The sequence below is a fragment of the Dermacentor silvarum genome, chromosome 8 (genome assembly GCF_013339745.2).
Source record: "Dermacentor silvarum isolate Dsil-2018 chromosome 8, BIME_Dsil_1.4, whole genome shotgun sequence".
In the NCBI taxonomy this organism is placed as follows: Eukaryota; Metazoa; Arthropoda; class Arachnida; order Ixodida; family Ixodidae; genus Dermacentor; species Dermacentor silvarum.
In genome coordinates this window covers 92,975,914-93,003,592 of record NC_051161.1, presented here as the reverse complement: position 1 = coordinate 93,003,592, position 27,679 = coordinate 92,975,914, and the positions used below count along the sequence as shown (strand labels likewise).

At 44.5% G+C, this 27,679-nt stretch overlaps 2 protein-coding genes across 2 annotated transcripts in view; one reads left to right on the top strand and one right to left on the bottom strand.

The window, feature by feature from the left end:
* The window catches only part of LOC119462752 (uncharacterized), a 351,136-nt gene that overhangs the window by 107,742 nt on the left and 215,715 nt on the right, over nucleotides 1-27,679 (top strand). The window lies entirely within an intron of this gene.
* LOC119461584 (26S proteasome non-ATPase regulatory subunit 6-like) lies at nucleotides 3-27,303 on the bottom strand. The gene is given in 9 exon segments (XM_037722937.2): nucleotides 3-114; nucleotides 2,333-2,438; nucleotides 6,398-6,566; nucleotides 10,207-10,315; nucleotides 14,915-15,134; nucleotides 18,110-18,255; nucleotides 21,793-21,998; nucleotides 27,093-27,145; nucleotides 27,147-27,303. Coding segments are annotated over 9 exon segments (1,167 nt in total). The 5' UTR covers nucleotides 27,236-27,303; the 3' UTR covers nucleotides 3-45.

The following is a 27,679-nucleotide window of genomic DNA, read 5'->3' as shown; positions in this document are numbered from 1 at the left end:
AATGTGGAAGTCACAAAAGCATTTATTTGCGTTCACAGGCTAAGCTTAGATGTTGGTTACGCGGCTCAGCTTCTGTATCCTGTTCAACAAGATGTCTCCTTGCTTTATGCATGCCTGCAAGAAAAAAGAAAAGAGATTAAGGCTTCATTCTGCGCATTGCAAGTCATAAATCAATAAGAGAAGTAAGGCATAGACAGTACCCAGTCCCAACTTGTGGTTCACAGAATTCCTGCAACACAGTACACTTCCCAGCTTCCTGTATAGTGTTCATAATGGTTTACAATATTATGCTATATGCTGCTGTTCTATGAAATGCAAAATAATATTTGGCATGTCCACAACAGCATTTTCTAGCCATTCAAGGCAGCTTCATTAGCTCTGCTCAAATATTGCAGCACCACTTTGAGCATGAACACCAAGGAACCTCAGAAACCTGCTTGCTTTAGCAAACGCTCAAATGAGTAAAACAGAAAACTAAACAGAGGTTTCTGAACTGTCTCACGTACAATGGGGGATTAAAGGGACATTAAAAAAAACTAGTGTCAGCTGTATTAGTAAATTGTGCTTCTACAATTAGAAAAAAGCCACTCTCACCCCCGTATTTAGAAATGAAACTTCGCTTCAAGTCCGGGCTTGACTTGATTTAATTGACGCCTATTGTGAACGTGCCGAAGAAAACGCAATGAGCTTCCAGATCATGCTCGCGCCAGGAGTCCTTTAAATCAAGTCGAGCATGGGCTTCAAGCTAACTTGCATTTCTGAATACAGCGGTTACCATGAGAGGTGGCTTGATAAGAAGGTAAAAATAAAAATAAATAAAAACAGAGACAGGTAGCACTGCCGCCTTTAAGTTCCTGCACCAGCTTGCTGTGACATTGTGGACTTTGATGGCACCCGCTCAAGCCTAGCCAATCTTTTATCGGTAAATATGGACTACACTGCATACTTAAAGAGTCGAAGAGACTGAACTGAGCAAGTTTCAAGAACTTTTACTGAACCACAATGGCCCACATAAAGAAAGTACTTTGAAATCTACGACGTGACACTGACGTACCGTAATTACCCGAATTTAATGTGTACCTGTTTTCCAAGAAAACGGGTCCAAAAATTGCCTGCGCTTTACAATATGATACGAAACCCAAACCGCATCCGTGGCATTGGCAACAACAGCCCATCGTCAGAGCCATCAGACACACCGTCGTGGCAACAGAGCACGTTTTCGTGAAAGTTGCTGCAGGTTCATTTTGTGCTCACCTATGACCTGGAGTGGTATTCACGGTCCCTTTCAGAGGTGCTATCACTTCTGCGAGATTCCACGTGACTCGGCACCGGATGCGTCGGCGTATACAGCCGCCAGCGTTTCTGATGTTGTGACAAGCTCGCTATTGTATAGACCCATGTAAGGACAGCACTTTCTTTTTTTCACAATTTTGACAAGGTACAGCCCTAAAACGGGACCGAATCTTTTGATCAAAATGGTGCCGGCGCAGCCGGCGACTTGTGCACACCCCAAATCACCGGATGTACCATTGTAGAGGTCAATGCGCAGCGCTCGCCGTCTAGTAGCAGTAAGCGGAAGTAGGCAACGGGCGAAAATTCTACCATGTGCGCACGCGGCATCGGGGCACCGAACGTGATTGCTTTTCCATTGGATATAATTTTTCCCAAATTTCGTGCTGCCAAGTTGGGAGTGCGGCCCTTCCACAGGTGCAGCCCTTACACGAGTCTATACGGTATATGCACACAGTGCCAGGAGCACTGTCAGCCGCATGTTTCGACAAGGCCTATGCAAGTCACTTAAAATCTCGCAAAAGCGATAGTAGTAATACCTCTAAAAGAAATCGTTCAAGAATCCTGCCCCTTTGTGCTTGGTATCTGTGGCCAACGAAGTGCCAATGGCGACAACAATGCACTGCTTTCATTATGAAATACTCCTTTGCTTTTTAATTCCCCTTCTGTGAAGGTAATTTCTGCACGTCTTTTTTTTTTTTTTTTTCTCGTTAGAAACATGGGGGCATGCTATATTTTTCTTTTATAGATTGGGGGTATGTTACATTCAGGTGCACTTTTATTTTATTCTAAACCCGTGAAAATGGGTTGCGCATTAGATTCCGGGGCTCGTTAGAATCGGGTAAACACGGTATCTGCACCGCAGTTCTGGCACAAAATTAAAAAGTTGGAATTTGGCTTTCATTTCTTATTCCAGTAATCAACACCTTACTGTCAATTGAAATAGAGATTTGAAAGAAACTTTATCAGTCTAAACTGATCTAGTGTTTTTCTTTAGTGTTCCTTCAAATGTGCATTGTGATGCCAGGCAAGTCGCCCTCACCTGATACTGGTAATTCTTGCTGTCTGGTCTGTTGGTTTCAACCACTTCGCCCACCTTGTCAATCTTGCAGTGCAGTCGCCCAGCGGCTATGAACCGTGCCAGCTCCCTGCAAGTGAGAAAGGTGGTACGTGACTCTATGCTCTGTATACCGCAGTGGACAGAGTAAGCAAGAATGACAAAATTATACATGACTTCAGCTAAAACTAACTACGAAGTGGTCATGGAATTAGGGAAACAGCAGCTGAGGCACTCAGTCATAGAGTTAGTATACCAACTCTAAAGTAAAGGCTGGGCGAAACAAATGGCAACTGCAAAGGTGCCACCATGTTGCTACCGCTCATTTTTATAATGCTAAAAATAATCAAAATATGATGCATAAACAAGCATACACACTGTAGCACGTACATATGGACAATAAGTAAATGTCATGTCGTATACAGTAGAACCCCGCTGTTACGTTTTTTACGGGACCGTAAAAAAATAACGTAAGAGCCGGGAAACGCAAGAGCCAGGAAACAGGAAAAACTGAGAAATGGAAGTAGAGTGGAACTGCACACAATATTATTTTAATTCTTACGTGCGACAAAAAGTAGTTTCGTCCGACAGCCGAAGTATCGATTGCGATGAGCTATACAAAGAATAGTAGTTTTATCGTCTGTATAAACTTGTAAACATTCGGTTATTAACTAATTAACAAACATGGTGTCAGCGCCCACAGGCAAACATGAACACATCACACTCGATGAGCGCGGACACGCGCAGTTAAGCGTCGCTGCAGAAGCGAGCGAAGTGACCTTCGTGCTGTTGTCTATCGCTTCAACCCAAACTGAGCGCCGAGAACACATAGCACGCACAAAGCCACGAGCCGCCGACGCACCTACACTGCGTAGAATCTGCCCCCACGCAGATCGCTTTCAAGATATGGCAGGCGGGACCGCGCGCGCCGCCGCGCAGTATGATGCCAGAGCACAACGCTGCCCGCTCCCCCCCCTCCCTCGCTGGTGCCTCGAGTGCAACCGAAGGAGGCGCGCTTCCTCTCTGCTTTTCCTTCGCGCGCGAGACGCGGTCGTCGGCTCCCCTCGCAACCTTTCACTCGCACATTCAGCATACGGCCACGCGGCTTCCCTCGCAAGCTTTCACTCGCACATACAGCATACGTCGCCGCGCGCCGTATGCTGTATGTGCGAGTGAAAGCGTGCGAGGGGAGCCGACGACTGCGTCTCGCGCGCGAAAGAAAGCATACGGCGCGCGGCGACGGCGTTATCGCCTTTGAACTTTATACGGAACATCTATGAGCCAAAAACAATTTTAGGGCCGCAACGCGTCATAGGCATCATCTTTAGATAGCAAAAGCGGATATCAAAGGCCATACTTTTGCTGGCGGAAACCGAAAATACGTAATAAATGTCGCCCCCAGCACTTTGGGTGGCCAATGCCATCGTCAAGCAACCAAGCCGAGCGACATGAAAAGTCAAAATGGCCGCTCGGGCCGGCGCGGTGTGGCAGTTCGCAACGTATGATGCAGGAACGGTCCCACAGTTGCGACGTAACAGCGGGGTTACCAATGCATTGGGTTCTATGGGAGCTGTGCCGGGACCGGCCGAAAACGACGTAACAGCCGGAAAAACGCAGCACCCGGGAACGTAACAGCGGGGTTCTACTGTATTTTTGAGAAATATCCGATGGCTATTTATAAAATTTCAAGTACATTTTACCATCTGTGAAAGGGTTCCTCAATGCAGAAATCCGCAATAATTTTGCCAGCAAAATGACGATGTAAAACAAGGTTATATGACATTTTGTGGATAAAATTCAGTAGGTTTCAAGAATTTCTGAAGCCCTGACAAAGCATTTTCAAGGATGATGCCTGACAGCTTGAAAACAAAACACAGTCTTAAACGACAAGCAAACATTCTCTTCATTGTACTGAACTGCTCGCTATGCCTTTTTCATATAAATCATTGCCAGGCGCCGTAAACAAGATGACTCCCTACCACAATGTTGCTAATGGAATTGAATCGGGTTGACTCTTCGCCATGCATAAACCTTGTGGCCAGATACTCAAATAAAATCCAATAGGCTTAACTCAAAGCGAAATTCAAGGATTATTAAGCATTCCGGAAACTTCAGGGAGAGCCTTGAAAATGGCCAGTTCACATTCAAAGGTTTTTAAGGGTTTCAAGGATCACTACAATGCCCTGCCTAGATCCAGTGGCAAGAACAATGATATGTCAATAATTTAGACAAACACTACACCCTCTGGACTCCAATGACGTTCCAAAACACTTTCGTCTCTACATTTGCTGAATGAGGCTGCAATATATTCATTCAGTCGCACCCAGTTATAATGAGCAGGCTTATGCGTTAAAATAGTTTGATACAGTCGAATCTCGATAATTCGAACTCGAAGGGCGCCCGGAAATTTGTTACAATTAAGGGGGCACATGGGTCCTGGAGACAAAAATTAAAAGAACTTCGAATTAAAGAAAGGGTGTATTTTTGAAGTATTCGAGCACCATAGCATGATGCACGAATGGTGCGAGTCGTGAAATATACGCCGGCCAACGCTCGGTTTCCGATAGCGGCAGCGAATGAAACTTCAGGGAGCGGACGGCGCCGGATAGGCGACGGGCGCACGCGCGGCGGAGACTGTTGAAGGGGAGGGAGGAGGGCGGCAGGGAAGCGGATTTGGCCTCAGCAACTCCGCCGCTTCGGTGGCTCCCCTCACCCTCTCTCTCAGCTCCCTCCCCTTTGACTGTCTCCGTGCGCGCCTGCCGGCATGCCGGTGCCGCCGGTACAGCCAGCCAGCGTAGATTAGCCCGCTTCCCTGAAGTTACGTTTTCTGCCGTTAACGGGAAGCGAGCGTTTCCCAGCGTGGGTGCCAGCGCCGCCCGTCCAACCGGCCCGGCGCCAGCTTAACCCACATCCTGAAGTTTCGTTGTCTGTCGTTATCAGGAAGCGAGCGTTTGCCAGCGTGGGCAGTTTCGTTGGCCGGACTGGGCCTCCGCCGCTGCCTTAAGAGGTCTCTCCTAAGCTTTTGCTCTGTGGCGGTGTCGAAGCAATGCCGGTCGGAGGCGTCGCCGCGTTATTTGGCACACTGCTGAGAGTATTGTCAGTCCGCGGTATGTTCGAATTAACCGTCGCAAATGCTTTTGCGTTCGAATTACCGAGCGTTTTCGCTTATTGAAATACACATAACTTTGACGGGACCGCATCGTCAGTTCGAATAAACGTGCAGTCCAAATTAAGCGTGTTTGAATTAACGAGATTCGATTGTATATCGGGTAATTCGATATATCCAAGGTCGCCTATAACAAACTTAAGATTTTTTGATGCATTCGTTATGTATGAATTTGTTCTCTAGCAGAGAAATGAAGTTAAGAAGGAATATTATTCATTGAAAAGAAAACTACATGTAATTTGGAGTAATTTATTCCTGTGCCTTGAAGTGTTCCTCAGCGTCACAAAGAATGTAATTCTCAATGCGCAAGATTGCTGCGCAAGTTCCTTCAATGTCGGCACAGTACCAGAGTAACACATCGGCAGATGCCCCAAGTTCGTGACATCTAATGCACAGTTTGTTATGAGTGAGTTTTCTTACACGACTGTGGGTCAGTAAGTTTCGCTTGTTCGATATAGAGGAAAAAATTCACTTTATCCAGGTTCGCTATGATCGGATTTGACTGTACATCATGTTTACAGCTAGCTTAAAGAAAGTAGGGTTCCCTAATGATGAACCAGCAAAGAGCATCCCAGATACAAAAGTGGAGCACTCCAGCAGGACAATGTCTTAATGTTCTACTAAGAGAGGCAGCTTTCAAATTGGACGGATGATACTGCTTTGCAGCGATACTGCTCTGGTATTATAAAAAACATGCATGCAGTATTTTGAGCATCTGTTTTGTCATAAATTAAGGACTAACAGCACATAATTAAGGGCAATAGTAGGTAAATTAGGGGTAACATACAAGAGACAACATTTGAGAACAATGCCAGACCACCGTTAAATGTATGTTCGTATCAATTCAGTAGTTGGATGCACAGCTGTCTTGAGAGAATACTCACTGGTCGATGAAGGCAACAGTAACGCCAAAGGCATTGGCCATGTACTGCAGGGTCAGGCTGCGGTAGGACTCCAGAAGCTGACTGTAGGCCAGGATGCGCATCTCGCGCACATAGAAGCGAACATGAGGAGCCCACAGTCGGTCCCGCTGAAGAAGCTGTTCCACGTGCGCTGCAACACACACAACAACCAGAGTAGTGAGATCAAGCTGCACCTGGAAAATATGCAACAGCCTTATAGAGGTTGCCTTTGCGAAGAAAGCGGATGACTGGGAAATCACACTGCACTATACAGGGTGTCCCAGCTATCATGCGCCACATCATAAAGAATGCAAAGCCTTCTAGGTGGATGAATGTAAATACGCTGTATGTATATATGTATGTGCATGTATGTATGCATGCATGCATGCATGTATGTATATGTCGCCTTGAAGAAGACAAGTCCACTTGTCTAAACGTTGGCTCCTGCTCTCACCTTGTTCTCGTTTTGCTCATCTCTCTCTCTCTCTCTCTCTCTGTCTGTCTGTCTGTCTGTGTCTGTGTGTGTGTGTGTGTGTGTGTGTGTGTGTGTGTGCGCGCGTGCGTGCGTGCGCGTGTACGTGCGCGCGCGTGTGTGTGTACGTGTGTGTGTGTGTGTGTGTGTGTGTGTGTGTGTGTTAGCATATTGTGTTTTTAATTAGGTTGTGATTATTACTCACCATTTCAATACTTACAGCTGATATGTAAATACTAGCTTTCTGAACACATTTGGAAGCACCAATTTCAAAACATCAAACGGATGCATGCCCTTGCTCGCTCAATACAAAGTTGCTTTGCTGCAAAGAAAACTAAACAGATTCCGATATCTTGCGCAAATCATGTGCGTAGAATTATCGAGATTCTACTGCATAACAATGCATGAAAACATGCTTCCATTGCACAACAATGTGCACAGTCTGACTGCTAGTTGGTTCATCATAAACAATAATTTGTATCGCACTAATAAAGACAACACCACCAACACAACAAACACCACGATCATGTTTGACCCGTCTTATTCTTCGCTGTGGTGTTGTCCTCATCAGCGTGATACACATTGTGTAGCATATTACTTTTTGCTGTTTATTGGAATGCAATACAACCACACACTGGCATACCCACTCATGAGTACGAGCACACACATTGAGAATGCGGCTGCGAGAGTCCGCTTAGCGTATTTATTCGATTGTAACGAGACTTTTTTTCATGATTTTCATTGCTTGAACTCAACCCTCGATGTTACATACGCATAACAGCAAAATTGGCCATTTTAAAACAAATATTCTAAATCCCGCGGTTTTTAAGGTATGAGGCCAAGTTGAAAACTCAATTTTTTTTTCAGAGTGAAAATTTTTGTGAGTTTTGTTTAGTCAGATGTGCAATTCACCAAGGAGCATTTTGTAGCAAACAATTTTGTTCCTATGTTATTCCGTTCAAAAGATTTAGCAACAAATGTAACCCAACCTAGCCCCTGCGGAACCGAAACTGAAACTGCCCGTTTTCGTGTGAAACATAGAGGTGCCCTAATTCTGCGCTTTTTTTGTGTGTTATTGCACGTTCATATTATGTGTAAAGAAGGAATTATGCGCTAAGGACATTTTAAGCATGTTTTCATTTTTAACAAACATTAACTCTGACAACGGGGACGCTCTACATTTGAAACATGTTTACGTTGTGGAGGTTCTGTGCGGACATCAAAGGAGCAGCGGATTGTCTTGTTTAGTGGTGTTTACACATTGCCTTCTTCTCTTTCATACTAGCAGCCATAGTATGGTGTAGTTCAGAGCCGAGCAGTGATGAAAACAAATTTTTGCTGGCAATCAACACAGAAGTGACAGTGCGCGGCGGACACGGCGTCACAGTACTGAGGCTGCAGAACAAGCTAGAAAATAATTCGAGGCGCCACACGAGCAAAAGCAGACAAGAAACACTCAGTATGAGACACGCTACAAATACGGGGGATTTTAGCTTTCCTGCATGTCTTCTGTACACGATGCAGTTCTTTGAAATCTTTTTCATTTATTTTCTCAAAACCAACTTTTTGCAATTCTTCCATATGCGAACAAGCGTACCTTTTTTGTTAATAAAGATACTTTTAGTGAAACTTTGCACACCTGTTTCTCACATCGTTGGGTGTGCAAAAAACCACAACAAGTAAAGTAGTGCTGTAAGTTATGATATGGCTCCCTTTCATAGTAAGGCATGTGGATTGCAAGAGCATAGGTTTTGGTTATTTGATCACTGTGCTCCGAGGATTCACTGGATCTGATTAGTTTTGGCTCATTGCACAGCTCAAGGGCTCACCTCTATATTGGTGCCAAAAATAGTCTCGTTATGATGAGGCAAATAAAGTTATGAGTGTTGGCTTGAGACAAACACTTATAAATTTTTTTAATAAATAAAAATATAACAAATATTGTTACGTACACTATGAGGCTGTTGTGTGCCTAAAAAAGTATGCTGTATACCATAGACCAGTGGTTCTCAGCCATGGATGTGTCGGGACCCCTTGTGGACCGGTGGAATTGATGGGGGACCCCGTGCAGTGACGGGGTGGGGTGGGGTATAATTTGACACGACATGCAGCATGAAACAGGTGCCTTTTATAGCTACCTGGCAAAGAATGGTCAAACAAAAGTGCCACGTCAATTCAATCTTGACAGTTTGGCATATTCGTCTGAGTGATTGCCCAAGAAAGTGAATCGCCTGAGAATACCACCCAAGGAAAGCTCTATCTCCTCCTCAGACGACAATGATGAGTGAAGAGAACTTGTTTCCGAATTGTGGTTCCATGAACAAAAGTACCATTCTTTTCCCGTACTTCTTGCATTACATTCACAGTTTTCTTTTTTTTTTTCGCGTGACTGGAATGTCGACCCTTGTGTTACATTCGAGTAAATAAGGTAAGTTGCCAACCTATAAACATGACACATTACAGGGATTTTGCACTATTCTTAGAGGTATTCGACGAGGTGGCCACCGCTCACATTCAATGCTGTCATACCCTGGCCACCACCTCTTCCTTACTACACCCTCGCTTCTTCCAAGTCTGCCTTCAGTTCAAATGTGCTGTGAGAGGGGAGGGTCGGCCATCGTGTGCAGGGCAACTAAATGATCCCCTCACCAGACCGCACAGCAAATGTTGGCTATACACTGCACGTTGTATTGCGCCAGTTAGGGAGCGTTTTATCGCTAGAATTGCATCATTATTAGAGGAGATACGAGAAATTGAAATGTCGCGTTGCCACGCTGTTAGGAGACGCGATTCACTGACAACTAAGGACTCTCTCCTTCTACCTTGACTATCGTCCGCAAGCGACATTTCTTCCCTGCCTTCTCCCAGCCCCGGGAAGTGTCACGTTTGTGTCATAACCCTTGCCTCTTTTTGTCTTTGTTTTTGTTCTTTTTCTCTTACTTTTCTCGCTGCATGGTGCCCTCCCAGTGGCAGTATAGAGTGTTCTGCATTGGATGATTTACCGAGGTCACATGCCATAATCGGTGATGTTGCAGGATGACAGGAATCTATGTGTGTCTTGACTCTGGCAGGAAGTGAGGCTCCCTCAGGAGGAAGGGCACGTGGGCTTCTCTCAGAAACTTCAGTTGTTTTCATGCCATGCAGCCATTTGATACTTTGCAGACACAATTGCCACCGCATGAGCTACGCAATGCACTTGTCTGTTTGCAATGTCCAAAGCCCTTTAGTGTGAAAATGCCTACTTCCACGACTCCACATATTCCATGGTACCTGTAAGGCAAGAACACACTTAAAAACAACAGGATCATAAGTGGCTCACCAAGCTTCTTGAAGAAGATCGAATATTGACACCGGTAGAGGGAGAACAGATACTCGCTGATGTCAGGAACACCATGCAGAACTTCAAGGATCTCGGAACCCATCACAACCTGCACACAGTGAACGTTCCTATGAACGTGCTGATCTTACAAACAGTAAGATTCACATGGACATCAGGCACATGTTGAAAACCCCGATAGTCAATGTTAATCTGGAGCCCTTCACTACAGCGTCCCTCACAACCCATTGTGCAGTTTCGAGACCTTAAACCTTTAGAGACCTTGAATTTGCTGTGGCTGCTAGTGGCTGTAGTTCGTTTTTACCCTAAATGTGAGCTCCCGGAGGCATAAAAACGTGCTGATAATTAAATGAATACTATCCAGAACATACCATACCTACCTGACTGTAACGCACACCTTTTCTTTTTCAAGAAAATAGGTTTGCAAATTATAATCGGATACGAAACTTATGAAATACGTTTGCAGAGTTGCATGGCAACAGGTTATAAGTCAGAGCCAGCATCATGGCCAATGTCACTGCAAGATAATGACACAACATGTTTTTGTGCAAGTTGGAAACGAAAATGCACCACTTGATTATGAAAATTCATTAAATAGTAGTTAGGTTATTTTAAATGTTCAGGTAACAACGACATAGCTGCACTTCATAATGATGTCATTTTGTTGACGTGCGTACTGCAGGCCGAACTGAGGAAGTGGCTAGTCCAAGGCTCCACGGAGGATGATACCGTATTTACACGATTGTAAGTCGACTCGAATGTAGGTCGACCCCCCAAAATTGCATGTCTCAAAAAAAAAAAAAAAATGGGGGGGGGGGGGGGGAGAAAAACCACGCGAGTGCATTTCACAGAAGGGAAATTTATTGATGGGGTTGCTAAGACTACTCATCGTCACTAGAGTTGACCTCACTGGTACTGCTGCCGTCATAGCTGCTGCGGTCCCACAGCACGTCGTCATCAAAAGCGAGTCCACAGTTCGCGAACGACCGCACCACGACATCGCGCGGTACAGCCCCCCACGCAGAGAGGACCCACCCGCACACAGTAACCAGTGAGGCCAAATTTTCTCGCGCTCAATCCGCCACTGCCGCACCACACGTTCACTGACTCCAGACTTGCGTTCCGCTGCGCAGTTGTTAGTTTCCTCAACATGGAGGATAGCAGCCCGTTTGAACGCTGCTGAGAACGAGCGCCGAAAGTTCTTGGCACTCATGACAGGCGCGACAATTCAGCACAACAGCAGAAGTGACAGATGCGCGCAGCCGTCGAAAACAATCGTATCTCAAAGAAAAGCTCTTCCGCCAACTACTAATACCCCCCAAATGACGGCTCTTCCGCCAACTACCAATACCCCCTAACTGCGGCTCTTCCACCAGCTACCAATACCCCCCAAACGGCAGCTCTTCCGCCATCTACCAATACCCCCTAAACGGCGGCTCTTCCATGATCGATGCTCCCACAAGAGCCGTGCGCGCGTGGTGCGCGCAATCAAAATGTATGCAATACAGTAAATTATTACGCTACGCTTCTACCGTAACCATAAAAACGTAGGTGCAAAGTTGTAACCACGCCGTAGCACCCCTGATTTCTCGTTTCTCTTGCCGTTACTAGCGGTACACGGTTCGGTTTCGATTCTAAGTCGACCCCCCAACTTTGGATTGCCAAATTTGAAAAAATGGGTCGACCTACAATCGTGTAAATACGGTATATACTTTAGTCTACAGACAGCGATTAAGAGCCGTCTGACAGTGACAACAGACATGAAGCACAAATAATTTAACATATTGTGAAATTAAATTGTGCAGGTTTCACCTTTTTCTGATTGCAAAAGATTGGAGAGGCATGCTCTTTTCTTACAAAATCTGGTACATCTCACAAACTACAAGATCTGGTGAGTCTTAGATTTGGGGGCCTACTAATTTCTTACTTTGAAACCTGAAAAGCAGGGTTCGAACTACTGAAACAAATTTATTAAATGAAGAGGACTGTAGTCACTACTACTAAAGACGAGTATTTTACGAATAGTTTTCCAATATCTTAAACCACCAGTTGTGCTCAAACCTTAAATTTGAGCAGAAGTATGATAAGAGACCCGAGTATGCAAGCGAGCTGCTTATTTGTTCATAATGCTTTATTTCTGCTTTTAATAAACGATGCTTCATACTTCGCAATGTAATGACCAAAGCTTGTTAACATTGTGAGTCTACTAAGGTGTCAACAACTTTTCATACTATTCGTGAAAATTCAAATATATTCATTATTCAAATATATTTGAAAAGTATTTGATTTGCTTCTGGCACCATTTGTTTTGCCTTATGATTCGGTCTCAAAGAGAACTATTATGTACCCCTAATCCCTATATTTGGTGAAAACACAAGAATTCAGCCAATTCCCTGTCCTTTAATCTGCACCGCACCTGCTCTCTGCGATCCAAAGCACCCTTCCAGATGGATGCTCACATTGAAAAAAGCCAAAATTGTCATGGAAATCAGCAAATGTAATAGGTGACCGGTAAAACGAGCAATTGCAGGGAATTGTGAGGCGTGCCGTCTACTGGCAGCTTCCGGTTCGACGGACGATGCGGTAGCATCGGCGGCACGGCATGCACGGTGCACCTGTTTTTCTGCACGGTTTCAACTGTCAGTCGTGCGAAGCTTTGCGTCCACTCTGTCGACCAGCAATGTCGTACCATTCATGGTTCACTCTGGGCGCGACGATGACAAGCCATGAAAGGTAAGGATATGCTTTTATTCTGAATGAACTTTGGTTTTCGTTTCGGCAGCCTTTTTTGTTTTTGATAGGGATTGCCGCTGCTTCGATGTACCGATACGACATTTGCCGCTGCTTGGACGCACCTTCACTGACTGCTCTGTCTGCGGGTCAGTCAGACAGATGAAAAAGTTATCTTTATCCGATAATTTATCAAGCGTATAGAAGCATTACTTAGAAAATCGGGTGCTGAGGCGATGGCTACAGCGGTCTGGTAAATGCTGCTCTGTGGTCGTCGCTGCAACCGATATCGTCGGCAACGGCGCAGCTAGAGTAATTAGAAAATGAGGTGCTGAAAACGTTTGAAAACGTTGCGCGCAGTCAACGACATTTCTCGGTCGAAACTCGAGGTTCATTTCAAGTGGTATGTAGTTGGAAGCTTTCACTTTTTTGTCAACAATGGCTGTATCGCCGACATATTACAGGCTACGCATTACCTCTATCTGTGTTCAAGGAACTGAGGCGAGCTAGTTGGTTACGAGTATTACGTATGTATTCACTGCGTCCCGTTTAAATTTCCACCATAAAACCATGTTTCATAATACTTCTATATGTGCATGCGAGTACTGAAATAGTTCTGGTTGCTTGAGTCAATGTTAGAGAAAGAAATATCTTGGGAATCATTCCATGTCAGCCCTTACACAGCTCATCGCCCCCTGATAAGTGGCGCTGTAGTACATTCATTTTCTTTTTGTTCACTGATGGTCTCTGCCTTGTTAGTTTTGGAAGTGGCAGCCATGCCTCTAATGCTTGTGCACAGCTGACTCGGCAAGGGATGCTGCAAGGCAGTAGTTAGATGCGTTTACCTTTAACGCCTGAATTTGAGCAGCCAACGGCTGCACTGCCGACCATGGTTTTGCTAGGCGCCTGCAACCGGGTAATTTTCAAGTGTGACAAAGCCGGACAGCAAGCGCATCAATAGGCTTCAACGGCGAAGCGGTGGTGGCGGCTGCGCTGACTCGAACAGGAAACAGCCAGCAGACAGCGTATCCCAGAATCTCTCGCTCCTTCACGGGTCATGTATTGGCCTGGCACTTTTATAAAAGTTATCTTCTAGGTTTGGATAGCGATGCATTTGACACTGCCTCCTTCATAGGTTGTCACCAATCGTAGTGCACGATAAGACGACCAGATGCCTAAGTGCACCCATAATATATAGTTCTTCAATGCGAAAGCATTATACGGTGGGGTGGGATGAGGTGGGAAATCCACCATTGGCGTGACCCCGAGATGGTCTAAAAAGTCCAAAAGACATAAGTGAGCCAATCGAGGCAGTTGATGAAATCAATTAAGGCAAAGTTAATTAAGGCAGGTTTAATTAAGATAGATTTCATTACGACACTCGAACCCACGACCTTTGGTGCTAATTAAGGTGAAGTTAATCGAGGCACAATTAATTAAGGTAGAGTTAATAAAGGCACAGGTTTAATTAGGATAGAGTTAATTACAGCACTTGAATCCACAAGCTCTGGTGTTAATTAAAGCACAATTAAGATAAAGTTAATTAAGGCACCCGAACCCTCGACCTTTGGTGGTCGCAACGCTTTTGCAATGATCCACGTAAGGATAACTAGGTGCCCCCTTGAATTTTTTTCTTTCTTTTCGTTCATGAGGCGATATAAATTTTTGTTGTTGTTGTTTGTCGTTACAGTGTAATTTCAGTTTATTATTAGCGCACTCTCTCTCCTTCGCTCTTGCTCCTTCCCTGTTATTGCCACTGTGGCATTAATATAGGAATGTGGAACTCTTCACTATAATTGCACCACAGTGTCTCAATTGTCATTTTTATTACTCTTCCAGGTTTTTTTTTTTTTCTAGTGCATTATTGTATCTAGCAATGCACATTTCGTATGCCCTCTGCTGCATCAGCCTGTATAAGGCTTACAGTATTTCAAAATAAATAAATAAGTGCGGCAGTTACCTTTTCACGGAGCTCAATGCGTGGCAGGGCGATGATGCTAGCGAGCACAGTGTAGGTAACAAAACGCTGGTAATCCATCAGCTCGTAGCAGGTGAACGTGGACACCGTGTCCAGGAAGGACGCCGCAGCCGCCTTGAAGTCGCGCACTGCCAGACTGTAGAGGCCCTGGTACACTTTGAGCCGGTTCCTTCGGTCCCAGTCACCGCCCTCCTCGATCAGGCTGTACAGAGTACACAAACAAACTTTGTTGCAGCGATCTCTCTTCAACTCGCAGAAAGACACGTAGGTGGGAGATTTGGTATCTATCGTAGTTGAGCCAATGCGACTTAGCAAGGTCAAAGAATCGGGATGCAAAACATGTGCCATACTTGCAATTGAATTTTTTTTTTTTTGAGAACCAAATATTATGTATACAGTAGTGCCCCTCTAACACGTTTTCCCTGGGATGACAAGAAAAATATGATGCTGCTTGACCACATCACGCGCCTTGCAGTCTGGACGCCGCAAATAGCAGCATATCTTCTTTTTTGTGCAAACTGATGTGATGAGAAATAAAGCGCACCCAAACGGTTCATTTTGCGATTGTCAGCTTGTGTTTTTGAAGAGCCGTATGCTATAGCTTCGCTTCAAAGCTGGTTAGCGCCGCTCACCACTGAGCCGACAATGGTGGGTGGCAGTGGTCAACTTGCATGATTGACACAAAAGCTCTTCGCCGGCAGGCGATGCACGGCACACCGTTGTGGGAAGCTTGTCACTAGTATATTCACTGCTTAAAGAAAAAGTGCATTTTCACAAATTCCCCAAGTGGCCGGAAATCTAGTTGTGTGCAGTGCACTGCTGCACACACGCATCGCTGCAGCAAATATGTTGTATTACACCATGTCGACAAAATTTGCTGAAAAATTTGTCTGTTGTAGGCGATAGCCCGTTATAGCTGGGTCCGTTAAAAGTGGACTTGGTTGCAATGACAATATAGGCAGACCAAGCTCAGTGAGAATAGTCTGCTATATCCCAATGTAGGTTGTATGCAGATCTGTTGTAACGGGCATGGACTGTAGTTCACTATATATGGACTCTCAAGATGTAACCGCATTGAAGCTTGCATCAGCACTTACAGTTCAGCAGCACTTTGGTTTAAAAACCAGATTTTCGGTGTCATTTTTGTTCCCCGTGTATTCCCGCACCTAGCTGCAAATTTCCATTAGAAACGTCCATCTAAAAAATGAAACGCAGCGTCGCAAAGCTATTTCAATACGACGCCTGGTTCCAATTGCCTGTCATTTCGAAACTGCAAGTGCAGGTACAGTAAAACCTCGTTAATTTGGATGTTAAGGGAGTAAAAAAAATAGCCAAATCATCCGAATCGTCGCATTTTGTATTTTCAATAAAACAACAAATAAATACTTAATACGTCAACACGCTTTTACTTGCTGAATGAATGAGCAAATTTAGTTTCTATTTTGCACAAAAGCAGTGCGGAAGCTGCAATTCTCGTCATCTCGTGACGACTGGCTCTTGCAGCACAGTCGCGACGCGAGCCTTCACCCTGAGACGTGCTTTTCAGTATTGCACGCACATCCCAATAATTTTTCGCCAGTAAGCTGATTGCGAACAGATCGTCCGTCAATTGCAATGTAGCCAGTGCTCTTCATCCTCGACAGCTTTGCACCGAGACAAAATGAAACTACCGTTTGCCACAACCGCTGCGGACGAAACCACGGTCGCTATCGACGTGATCATGGATGGCAACCTTGCGGTGCTGAAGGCACGCGGGCGACTCACGCACCAAGTTCAAAACAAAACTACCGTTTTCCGCAGCCACAACGACTGTGGACAAAATCGCGGTCGTTGTCAACGCGATTATGGACCAGCGCCGTTCTTGGCTCGCCTCCAGTCCGAATTAACAAGAGCGCACGCAATCTTGCACCTAATTAACGATGGTTTCCTGCCATAGCGCTATGTACATTTTTGAAGGGAGGGAGTGGAAACGCCTAATTATCCGAATTAAGGGGGCCAAATTAACTAGGCTTTACTGTACCATTTTATATTCCAGAGCTTGTGATATATTTTACTACCACCGGGACATGACTGTATTCTACACAAAAGAGTGAAGCGTTCTAGTTGGCCAGAAGCATAACCTTTGGTAACTACTGCAGCATGCCGCCATTCCACGAAAGGCAATCGTGGTCTTGGAAATATGACTCCGCATCAGCCACACAAGAGCCGTAAAATTACGTTATCTATGTCACTATGGGCAAAAAAAAAAGTGTCATGTTTGAAACGTAGAACATCACCGTAAGCCATTCTCAGCAATTGGCAATGGGTAAAGGAAGCATCACCAAACCGTGATTTTCTGACAACGGTGTAACAGCCAATCCTTTGCAACATTGCATGGCGTCAGTGCATGGTGCAGCATTCCTAGCGACTCAGGCCACGTGAATAGCTACAGTAACGACAGGAATGCTTGAGCGGCCATTGTTCCCACAGTGGAAGGACATAGATGGGTCATTCCAAATAGCTGAAATAGGCATATTGAACGTAGTGCCGACATTACGTGGTGCCACATTGGCAAAAACGAGAGTGCCGCCGTCATGGCATCTGATATTGCACTGGTGCGTGCGCCAGTGCACACCCCAAGCCGTGCTGTTTATGCTGTATGCCTCCCTGGAGGCGTGCCTTGATAGCGAGGGACTTTCTTTGCGGCTTCCAAAATCCATGCGTAGTGGTCGCTTGCTCATCTTGAAGGCTGTATTATCATCGTGGTTGGATTGGAACAGAGCGCGCACTGCCGTGCACCCAGTTTGGTCGCGCTTCTACACTTACGTACTTCGCGTGCACATTCTGTTTACAGTGAACAGGTTCGAAGCATTCGTTGTAACAGCACAGAGATTTAAAAAGCGTTCTTTATATCTGGAAGCAGTTTCAAGAGGCAGGGTCCGAAAACCGTAAATGCACTGAAATGTGGTCGTTATAACCAATAGATAGTGATATAGCTTAATAGTTATAACCAACATCTGGGATTGTTATAAGTGGGTTTGACTGTACAGGAAACGGCAATAAATAAATTGACCACAAGGACACAGCTCTTGCGAAAGAAACTCGGCCCTCGAAGGGTTAACGATGCCTCAGCTAGAATGAAACAGGAAAATCAGTCGACAAAAGCAGACAGGAGGAGCTGAGGAACACAGTGCTTGCCTCTTGGCTTTGTCAATGTTGCGGGTGATAAGGTCGTGGTCCAAGTAAAACAGCCCCAGACGAATCAGATGGAACAGCAGGTCTAATCGGTGGCCCAGTGATACCGTCTTGTCATACGTCTTGCGCAACTGCGTCAATGCTGCCTCCTGCAAACAGAATGTACGTTCAACACGTGCACAGCCTTGCAACAGCAACTGCTTCTTGGAAGCAAACCCTAGCAAATGGAAAGCCAGGTAGGAAGGGCTGAAGTTCATAACCCTGCGACTGTGGCATACCAGAAACCTCCCATTGCCTACAAACTTAACGTTACACATGGTACTGCGAAATATTGAATATCTGCCGATCCGTCATTATACTTTTCTAATTATATGGCTTTGCTGCACTTCAGTTAATGCTAAAAAAACATGCTCTTGTTTCTTTTTCACTTGTATGAACACATTGTGCAGTGTAAACCCCTCCCCCTCTTTTTTTGATGTTATATATATTAATATTGTGTTGCTGTACAAGTCGGTTTAGCTGTTGTATTACTTGTTTGAATTTCATTTGACTCTGTGTTTGCCAGATTTGTATTTACTAGTATTACTACCTGTTGACCACTGACTCCTGTATGTACGAGTGCGAACGAAAAGACACACCCCTGTGACATAGACTATCAGCACCACCAGGCTAGCGACTGTTCAGCCACAGATGCTGCGAATGACGCTGCGTTCCCTGAGTAAAGAAAGAGACTGAGAGGTGCAAACTGGCTACAAGTGCCAGCCTGCGTGCATGTGTATGCAATTTCTAGGCTGCTAGAGATGCACTGGGATACAGGCCACAAGGCTCATGTTCCGATTACTTTTGTCTACACCTGTACTTCACTCCGCAGGCTTTAGATTAGGAGGCCCCCCTGAGAGTTCTTTTGCACTTGGGGCCCCTCCTATAGCACTGAAAATCCCGTATTTGTCATGGCTATCCTTTAGGAATGTAATACCTCTGTCACACGAGCACGCAAAAACTCTCTTACGCAAGCGGTCTTTATCGAAAGCGTGGTGCTAGCGTTCGAAACAAAATTGGCCAAAATACACTGATGTATCTCGAAATATAAAGTGAAAACTTATTGTATTACACGTTTTTAAATAAATTTAACAATGCCAGATTAAGAAACATTAATGTAAAGATATATTGTAGTAGTTTAAAGAGCGTTTGCAGAACTAGCGAAGTACACATGCTTGTCTGGCAACATTGGGCTTCTTTTTCTGGCGTTACTGGGTTTACTACACCTTCTGCGAGCCATAAAATTATTTTTTATGATGAGCCAAGGCGACAGAAAAATGTGCATTTTCTTATTTTCTTTAATACATAATCATTGCTGGTGCTCACTGGTTTCGAGGCTACCCCTTTTAGTCGTAAAGCAGATTGACGAACTCCGCTTCCAGAAAAGACCGCTTCTGAAAAAGAGATCGCTCCCTGTCGTGTGTCTACGGGCCAAACTCTTTTTCGGGAGAAGTCTTTTTGCTGAAAAGACTTTCGAGTGCCCGTGTGACAGGGGTTTATTAAGAATTTCACCGAATTAGCTTAGAAAGGTGAAGTTATCGTAATTTTTTTTGTCGGAAGAAAGTTGGTCAGAGAAACTGAAGCACCAAGCCTTCCTTTTTGAATTTTTTGCTGGAAAAGCAGCAGCAGAAAGCCAATGCAACAGCCTGGATATAAAAGTATCCTCATGTGCCTGGGCCGTTTTTCAGTCTTCCACACAATGGTAAAACAATGCCTATGGCAGCCTTAACCAGTGCTTACTTACGATATGTTCTAAAGTGTTTTGTTGAAAGGAAATTTATTGACTCGTGAGGTTTAACACTCCATAGCAACACTGGGGCTGAGAGACAAAAGTAAGGACAGCTGGGCAAGTTGGTGCGGTAACAATTAAAACACAGTTGTGTAATAGCACACTGTCCCGTTCTTTCTTACTGCTGTCTGCGCCCCTGGTACTGTTTTATAGCTATGAGAGACACCAAAGCGGCGAGGCTCTGGGTTAATTTTGACCACCTGAGGCTCTTGAATGTGCACCAAAATCTATTCGCATCCTCGACAAATTGCACCGGTGCGCCGTTTCCTCTAATCATCATCACACCAGGGCTCCTCGGCGTGCTTCGGTGCGACTTGTTGAAGATGCCATAAATACACCAGGAGCGATATTGTATTTCATTTATATCAAAACACGGTAGCAGCGACTGGGACAAGAACCCGTGACGTCACGCTCAGCAGCAAAACGCAGTTGCCACAGCGCCACCACCACAGTTGAACAGAAATTAATGTATAGGATGATGTGTAACTTATTATATATGAACATACTAACCACATTTACATAAACGTGTGTGAAATGCTAGCTACATTTACGTGAACGTGACGGCAGCGTATTGTATCAACTTTCAAGCGTATCGCATCTCATGCAAACGAGGTACAATTTGCTAGGAAGGCGCATCCCATCAAATGCGCCAATCAGGGGTAGTTGTAGTTGAAAAATGCGCATTTCAGCAGCCCATGTAAGCAGAACCGTATCGGATCGGGAATTATGGGTACACATTTGCTGCGGGATGACACCACCGGCCAACTAACCGGCCACAGCCGCTGTTGCAATTTAGGACATCAAAACAAAAATGGCGGCTGATGAAGCAGGCCACACGCAATTTCTTTTTACTCGTGCAAACATTATGCACAATGAAAAAGTTCTTTTTCAATAATAAATGAGATTGAGACTGTCGAGTTATTTGGTTTGCAGTGTTAATGCTGCCAGGTCCAGTTGGCGAAGATAGAAGCCAGGACGGCAGTGCTCAGCCACCACAGGACATGCCAACAGTTGCAGACACACTGTGAAAACTTAACATCCTGATACAATACCGTAAGTTCAGCAAAATAAACGTCGTGTAAATTCGTCCACGCTGACAAATGGTGGAATGTAGCCGACAACCTGCAGCTACTTTCGGTGAATTTCACAACGCGACAGCAAAAGCAGGCTTATTGGTAGCAGAGTGAGAGAGCCAACATTTAAATACGACACTAGGTGGCAGTACCTTGTTGGAATGGAAAATGCGCATTCACATTAACGATGGCTCATGGGCATATGCGATACGGTAAATTGATACAATATACTTCCACCATTATCCAATATGCTTCTACCATTATCCATGTAAACACGGCTATTGAACACAATGTGTTTGTCCACACATTAACATGCAAATGTTTTGCTCCATACAGTGCAAATTTATGTTTTCTTTTGCAATTGCACCAGCCAGCCCCTCCTCTATTTCTTCAATGCCAGCCAGATGCGGCCGATCCAGCAGTTCAACACCCTCTCTGATAGCCCTTTCAGACTCTCCCCCGTCAGCTAGCGTTCACGCCTGCTTTACGGTCGTGGGGGAGAGTACCCTCTGGGTGGCGCCTCACTGACGGAAGTGAGAGGACGTAATCCTGACAGACGCGTGAAGCGTCTACCGCATCTCCTCCTGAACGGCAGCGGCGCGCGTTTCGGCGCACGCGTGATGCAAGCAGTCGTACCCTCTGGGTAGTGTCACATAGCGGCAACTTACTGAACTAAGGCAGACCAGCGGCTCCCATTGCGGAGCGAGCGATTGCACTGGCATTGAAGAAATAGAGGAGGCGCTGCACCAGCAAAGTGAAATTCCTGCACAATTCTAACCACGTACCTTGTCGCCAATGCGGCTCAGGTACTCGGCCTTGGCTAAGTGGGCCTCACGGACCTCCGTCTCACTCAGGTTCTTCTCGGCATCCTCAATAGCCGAGTCAAGCTTTGCAATCTCGGTCGCATTGGCTGTTTTCATGTTGTTCAAAAGGCGCTGGTCCACGGGCCAGCCTAGGTCAGCACACGTCTCCTCGTAGAAGGGTGCCATGTCTGCAGATAAAGGTGTGCCGCTAAGCATAAATTTCAATTTTCAATTTCTCTCTATTCACATTCTGTAGATGTGGGCAGTATCGGGCAGAAAGCAAAACACTTTGCGCGAAGAAAGTGTCCAAGCCCTCCTAGGTACAAGGCAGACAACAAAAAAGGCAAAGCACATATACCTGAATTCACTGTTCCTAAAAACGTCAAAAAATTTAAATGGCATAACCTGCTAGTTGCAAATCAGAAACTACTTAATCATTCTTACTGGACGTATCAAAGAGTACAGAACAGCAGTTGCTTTGAAGAAAGATGCCGAAGCCCATATGTATTTCTCAAAACAACAATAGTCACTTGACTGACTCCCTTCTTGGAGTCGAAGAAAACAAAAATCTACCGCATGCGCAGCAGGCTTCCAGTAATATGCCTCTACTTCGAAATGTGTTTAAGAAGCGAGACAATGTATCAACATTGCGAGACAACATCTGCTGTCCATATACAGTTCAGCAAAAGGCAATGAACCAGAATTCTTGGTTTTGAAACAAATAAACATTTGCCCTTAGATCAGAGACATTTGTAAGAGCATACTGATTATGATAGAAAGATCAAGGTAAAAAGAATGCCTTCTTCACTGCCAGTCTTCTTAACTCCAATAGTGATCTCTCAATTTTACAACTATGTCTCTGACACTACCAACTGACAATGTTTCCTTTCCATTACTGTAACCCCCCTGATCCTCTAATGAGTGCCTGGTCTGAAGACCTAATCGTGTCCTGCCCAACTGCTCCTTCTCGTTATCTATGCAGCTCTCTATCTATCAATGTTATGCCTGTTAATTCCCTCTCCACCAATCATTGCAACATAATCTGTGTTCGTGCTGGGCTCAAAGTTTCAGCCTCCAGTATGAGTACAGTGGGGAGCTGCTGAAACTGAACTGCAATCATAAATCCTATTCATATAAGCAAGCAGTACTATTCATATTTAATTTAGAGTTATCAAAAAAAATATGAGAGGGGAGGCTGTTGGCAGTAGATTAACTGAACTTCACAATGGCTGCCGGAATATGGAAAAAAAAAAAAGAAGAAAGGAGGGTAGGCAAATGAGCTTTGCAATTACATCAGCTTTAGATCAGTGTGGTAAGTGGTAGAGCATCGTGTGAGTTGCCATACTATGGTTTCCCTTTTACCAACACTGCGGTGAAACATGTAGCAGCATTGATTAGGATTTTTTCATGAGTTAAAAATGTGAAAAGGCACCTGGCACAGAATAACTTAACAATTCTATTTAAATTCTATCCTTTCTCTTGCTCCGTTATCAGACTGAGCAGCACCCTTCCATGTCATCCCAACTATTTCACCGAAATTGCCAACATGATAGCAGCTAAGTCCCCAGAAGCTCGTATAAAAGATCTGACATGTGTGAGGGCTTCACATTACTGTTGACACCAAATAGAGAACTGAAAAAGTTAAAATATGGTCATGACATAGCAGCACAAGAAAGCTCGTCGTCCATTCACAAAAAGCACAAGCAGCATATTGTCCATTCTTTTTTTGTCTGTGTCCCAGTTCTTATGCTTCTATACAATGTTCACATTGGTTTCTCATTGTAGCATCCTCCAGGCATTGCACTTCTACTTCGCTTCCCAAGCGCAGATGGTCACGTTTTATCTGTAATGCTGCATTTTGGGCTCTGATGCACTTCCGCTATGCACATCACTAAGCACTTGACATCACTACGAAGTGAAGCAAAACTGAACCTGGTAGTGTAGCGCGTAGCACCGAAATGAGTCTTCACCTGCTCATAGGTCTGCGTTGTTGTTAAAGGGCACTAAAGAGAAACACTAAATCTGTTTAGACCGATCAAGTATTCTATAAAAGCTCAATTTTCATAAATTTCTTGGTAACAGATTGATTATTAGAAGAGAAAGTGGCAGCCAAAGTTGAATTGTTAAATTTTTGCTTCGAAACCACACTGCTGCTGTGTCAGTGTGACGTCACGGTTTTTTTAAACTACTTTGCCTCATCTGTGTTATTGTGGTGCACTAAATGTTTCCGAAGATTGCTAGGTTAAGTCTGGCTCCTTTAGCATACACAATGTAGTACTTCACCAATAAACAATTAACTAGGCCCGAGCAAACACCATCACAATCCATGATATTACAGCGAGCCAGTGCAAGAAGTTCCAAGGTGATGTCCCCACCCATATTTCATTTTTGCGTTTCTTCTGGCAAACCAAATTAATTAATTATAAATTCTGGAGTATTACGTGCCGTAACCCCGATCTGATTATGAGGCACGCCGTAGTGGGGGACTCTGAATTAATTTTGACCACCTGGGGTTCCTTAATGAGCACCCGACGCACGGTGCACTTACGGCCGGGATTTGAACTGGCAACCTCGTGCTTAGCAGCACAACGCCAATGCCACTACGCAACCATGGCCGGTTTTTCTGGCTACCTAAGGCTCTTCTCCTGGTAAGAGGAGCTTTTATAGCATTGTAGAAAAGGAGTTTACTAATGCAGCCCAAACAATTTTTGTATTTAGTGCCCCTTTAAGACTGGCAATGCTGCTGCATTAAAGGCTTCTTGTTCCCAGAGTTGCGATCTGATTCAGGGTGATTAAAAGCTCATGTGTGCCCCGACTGGAATTACCTTTCTCCTTTCTCAGACGGCCATGAACCTTACAAAAGCAGGAATTCCTAACCTAGATGTAAGGCGTCGTGTTTTTATACTGTATGTTTATCACAAATTTTATGATTCTTCTCCTTGTACTTCAGCCATTGTTAACTTATCATCTATCTTGTCTTATAAGCCATGAAAAAGCTGTGTACCCTCCACTTGCTCAGTATACCGTGCATCTTCATTCCTTTTTTGTGAAGACTGCCGAGGATTGAAATGGCATTTCCACCAACACCGTGCTCCACTACAATCCACATCGTTTCAAGGCTGCCATAGATTGCATACTTTACTGATGTAACTCGCCCATCCCTCTTATACCCAAGTCCGATGAGCAAATTTAGTGATACTTCGAGCGAGTGCACTTCACCTAGCCGAGTGTCACTTCGGCGGCATGGTGCTAGACGGCAAAACGACGTGTCATTCGGGATTGATGACAATCACGATCTATGAAGTCATAGGGGTTGATATAATTCTCGGCATTTTCAGTTTTAGAAACAGTTTACTGTTTTATTATGAAAAGATACTCATTTACAAGAAACTCCACCATCAAAAATAGAGATACTGTAAACCCATTAACACGTCTATTTGTTTTGAGCCTATTTATATATAAGCAAGGAAAATATACAAAATCCACAGGGTCAAAATGGCACAATCCGTCGAAAATGAACATTTCAAGCTTTCTTGGCTTCGCTTAAGTCACAAAGACACTTGTAACATTGGAAATCACGAAAGAGTGGCCTTATAGTTAGTGCCAACTCTGCTGCGAGCGTTTATTTATTGATTCTTGATGCATTGCTATCGAGGCTACACACTTCAACGCAGTGAAGTGAGTTCCTCAAGCTTACTCGCTGGCAAGTGCTCTCCATAGCAAGTGTCATGAAACCTTTCCCTCTGACAGCCTGTGAGTGATGGCTACGTGCACTTGCTCGAAGTGTCACTAATATTGCTCATCTGACTGGGGTATTATAAAACCCCACACCCAAGGCCCTTTGAGGAACTAATAAATTAATAAATACTACGCTTCTTTTTTAGACAACAAGAGCACCACTTTTTTGTAGGATTCTGCACTTCATATGCTGCTGCCTGTTTCAAAAAATCATTTCTTCTGAAAAATAATTGTCCATTAAATCATACTATAAGCGAACAGTTGGAAACAGGCCAAAACTCTTTACTATTTGGTCATCTGCAGAAAAGTGTATGCATGACTGCGTGTTCCAAGACCTACACTACTCCATGCAGTGATATCACCCAAGCGGTCGCAGGTCAGCTGTGTGAATCTATTTTACCAATTGATGTCCGCAGCTTTCATGTCTTGCAAAACCACGCAGCAGTCAGTGCTAATAGAACTCTGTACAAGTTCACCTCTTGTTTCTGCGTCTTTGTGTTAAGGTAGTGTTCAGCAACATAAGCTGTAAGGCAATATGTTTGATGGGGGTGAGCCAAGAATTTTTCTTAGTATGTGGACCAACATGCCACCAAAAAGTTTGTGGGGTTAATGATCACGAAGCAGCACGAGCCATCTCCTGGGTGAGACTGCACATTTTCTAAGGAGTTTGATATCCATGAAAGCATTACAATGACTTGGTGTGTCTTCAATTTATATCCAACTAAAGATGAGTTGCAACTGTTTCATTTGCTGAAGTCAACTTACAAACAACCTAACTTCAAAGTTGTTTACTCTGCCGCAAAGAGTCATTCCTTTGTTTTTTACCACAAACTTCATTATAACTCACTGCTTGAATTCCTTTTCTTTTTTCGCTACAAACCACCATGATAAACAAGCAAGCGGTTATGTTCCGTAACTATATCTAGTAAGGCTGCAAAAATGCTTGCTAAATACTTCCAAATGTCATGCACTTCAGAGTTCTCTTGTTTCAAACAAACTTGCAGCATTGGCGTAACAGGACTGGAGATGCACGTAAGTGAGCAACAGGTTGGCCGGCGGCGTCTACACGGTTTTCAAAGATCTTACTTTAAAATGTGTTACTTGAAGTAACACATCCCAACGAACGTCCGAGCAAAATGTGGCGTCTGCACACGCTTGAGTTTATAGCTGAGTCATTGCAACATATCGCGGTTCTCATGGCGTGCGTCAACTACAAATAGCATCGACGAGAAAACAAACACAAGTTAGAACCAACTGTACAACATTAACTGCACGCTAGGCGATATGAAGCTGCGGTTGTTCTTTGAAGCAACATTTTTTTTTTTTTTTTTTTCCTAATCGTTTACCGAAGTACGCCTTCAACTTTGGCAATGAGAACGGTCACAGCACGACGCGAAACTTACTAGCAATCGTAATAACCATTCACAGTATCGCTAGAGCTCACGAATAGTCCACAAGATTTATTTTCTTGGGAGTGAATCAGAGAGGTGGCGGGCGAAAAGAGTACGAAGCTGACCACCGCGACTTTGATGAAGCTTCCTTACTGTGCTCAGTGATCGCTGACATAAGATCCTGCTTCAGCTTGTCGTTACCTGGGCTCATGATGGGCGAGCACAAACTTTATCTGCGCCAACTCGAGGTTGGGATTCTTCTCCAGGCTCTCATCTTCCAGGTTCTCCAGCGGCATGATGAATCAAAATTTCTCCGGTACACAGCTCACACAACAAAAATTACTACAATCACGGACCTTACAGAAGCCGCTGCACCGAGAGAAATGAGCACACCGGCTTTAGGTAGCTTTAGGTTTAGCAGTTATGTGCTGCCCTCTAGTTCCCTGAAGGTATGTGAAGCGATGAACATCTTCCTAAACACTGTGGAACCACCGTTTTAATGCAGAGTGTTTTTCATATATTGTAGTAAAGTACAGTAAACAACTCTACTTAACACGAAAACAAGCAAGTGTAGGCGCGTCTTGCACCACTCATGTGCCATTTTTTACACATTATTCAGATTTGAGTCTAATTCGGACCCCTTCGCGTTAAAATGGCGTTATCAAGTTTTAAATGTCGAACATATTCATACAATTTCATAATAACAGCCAGAGCCTTCATGAAAAGTCTTGTTCACGCAA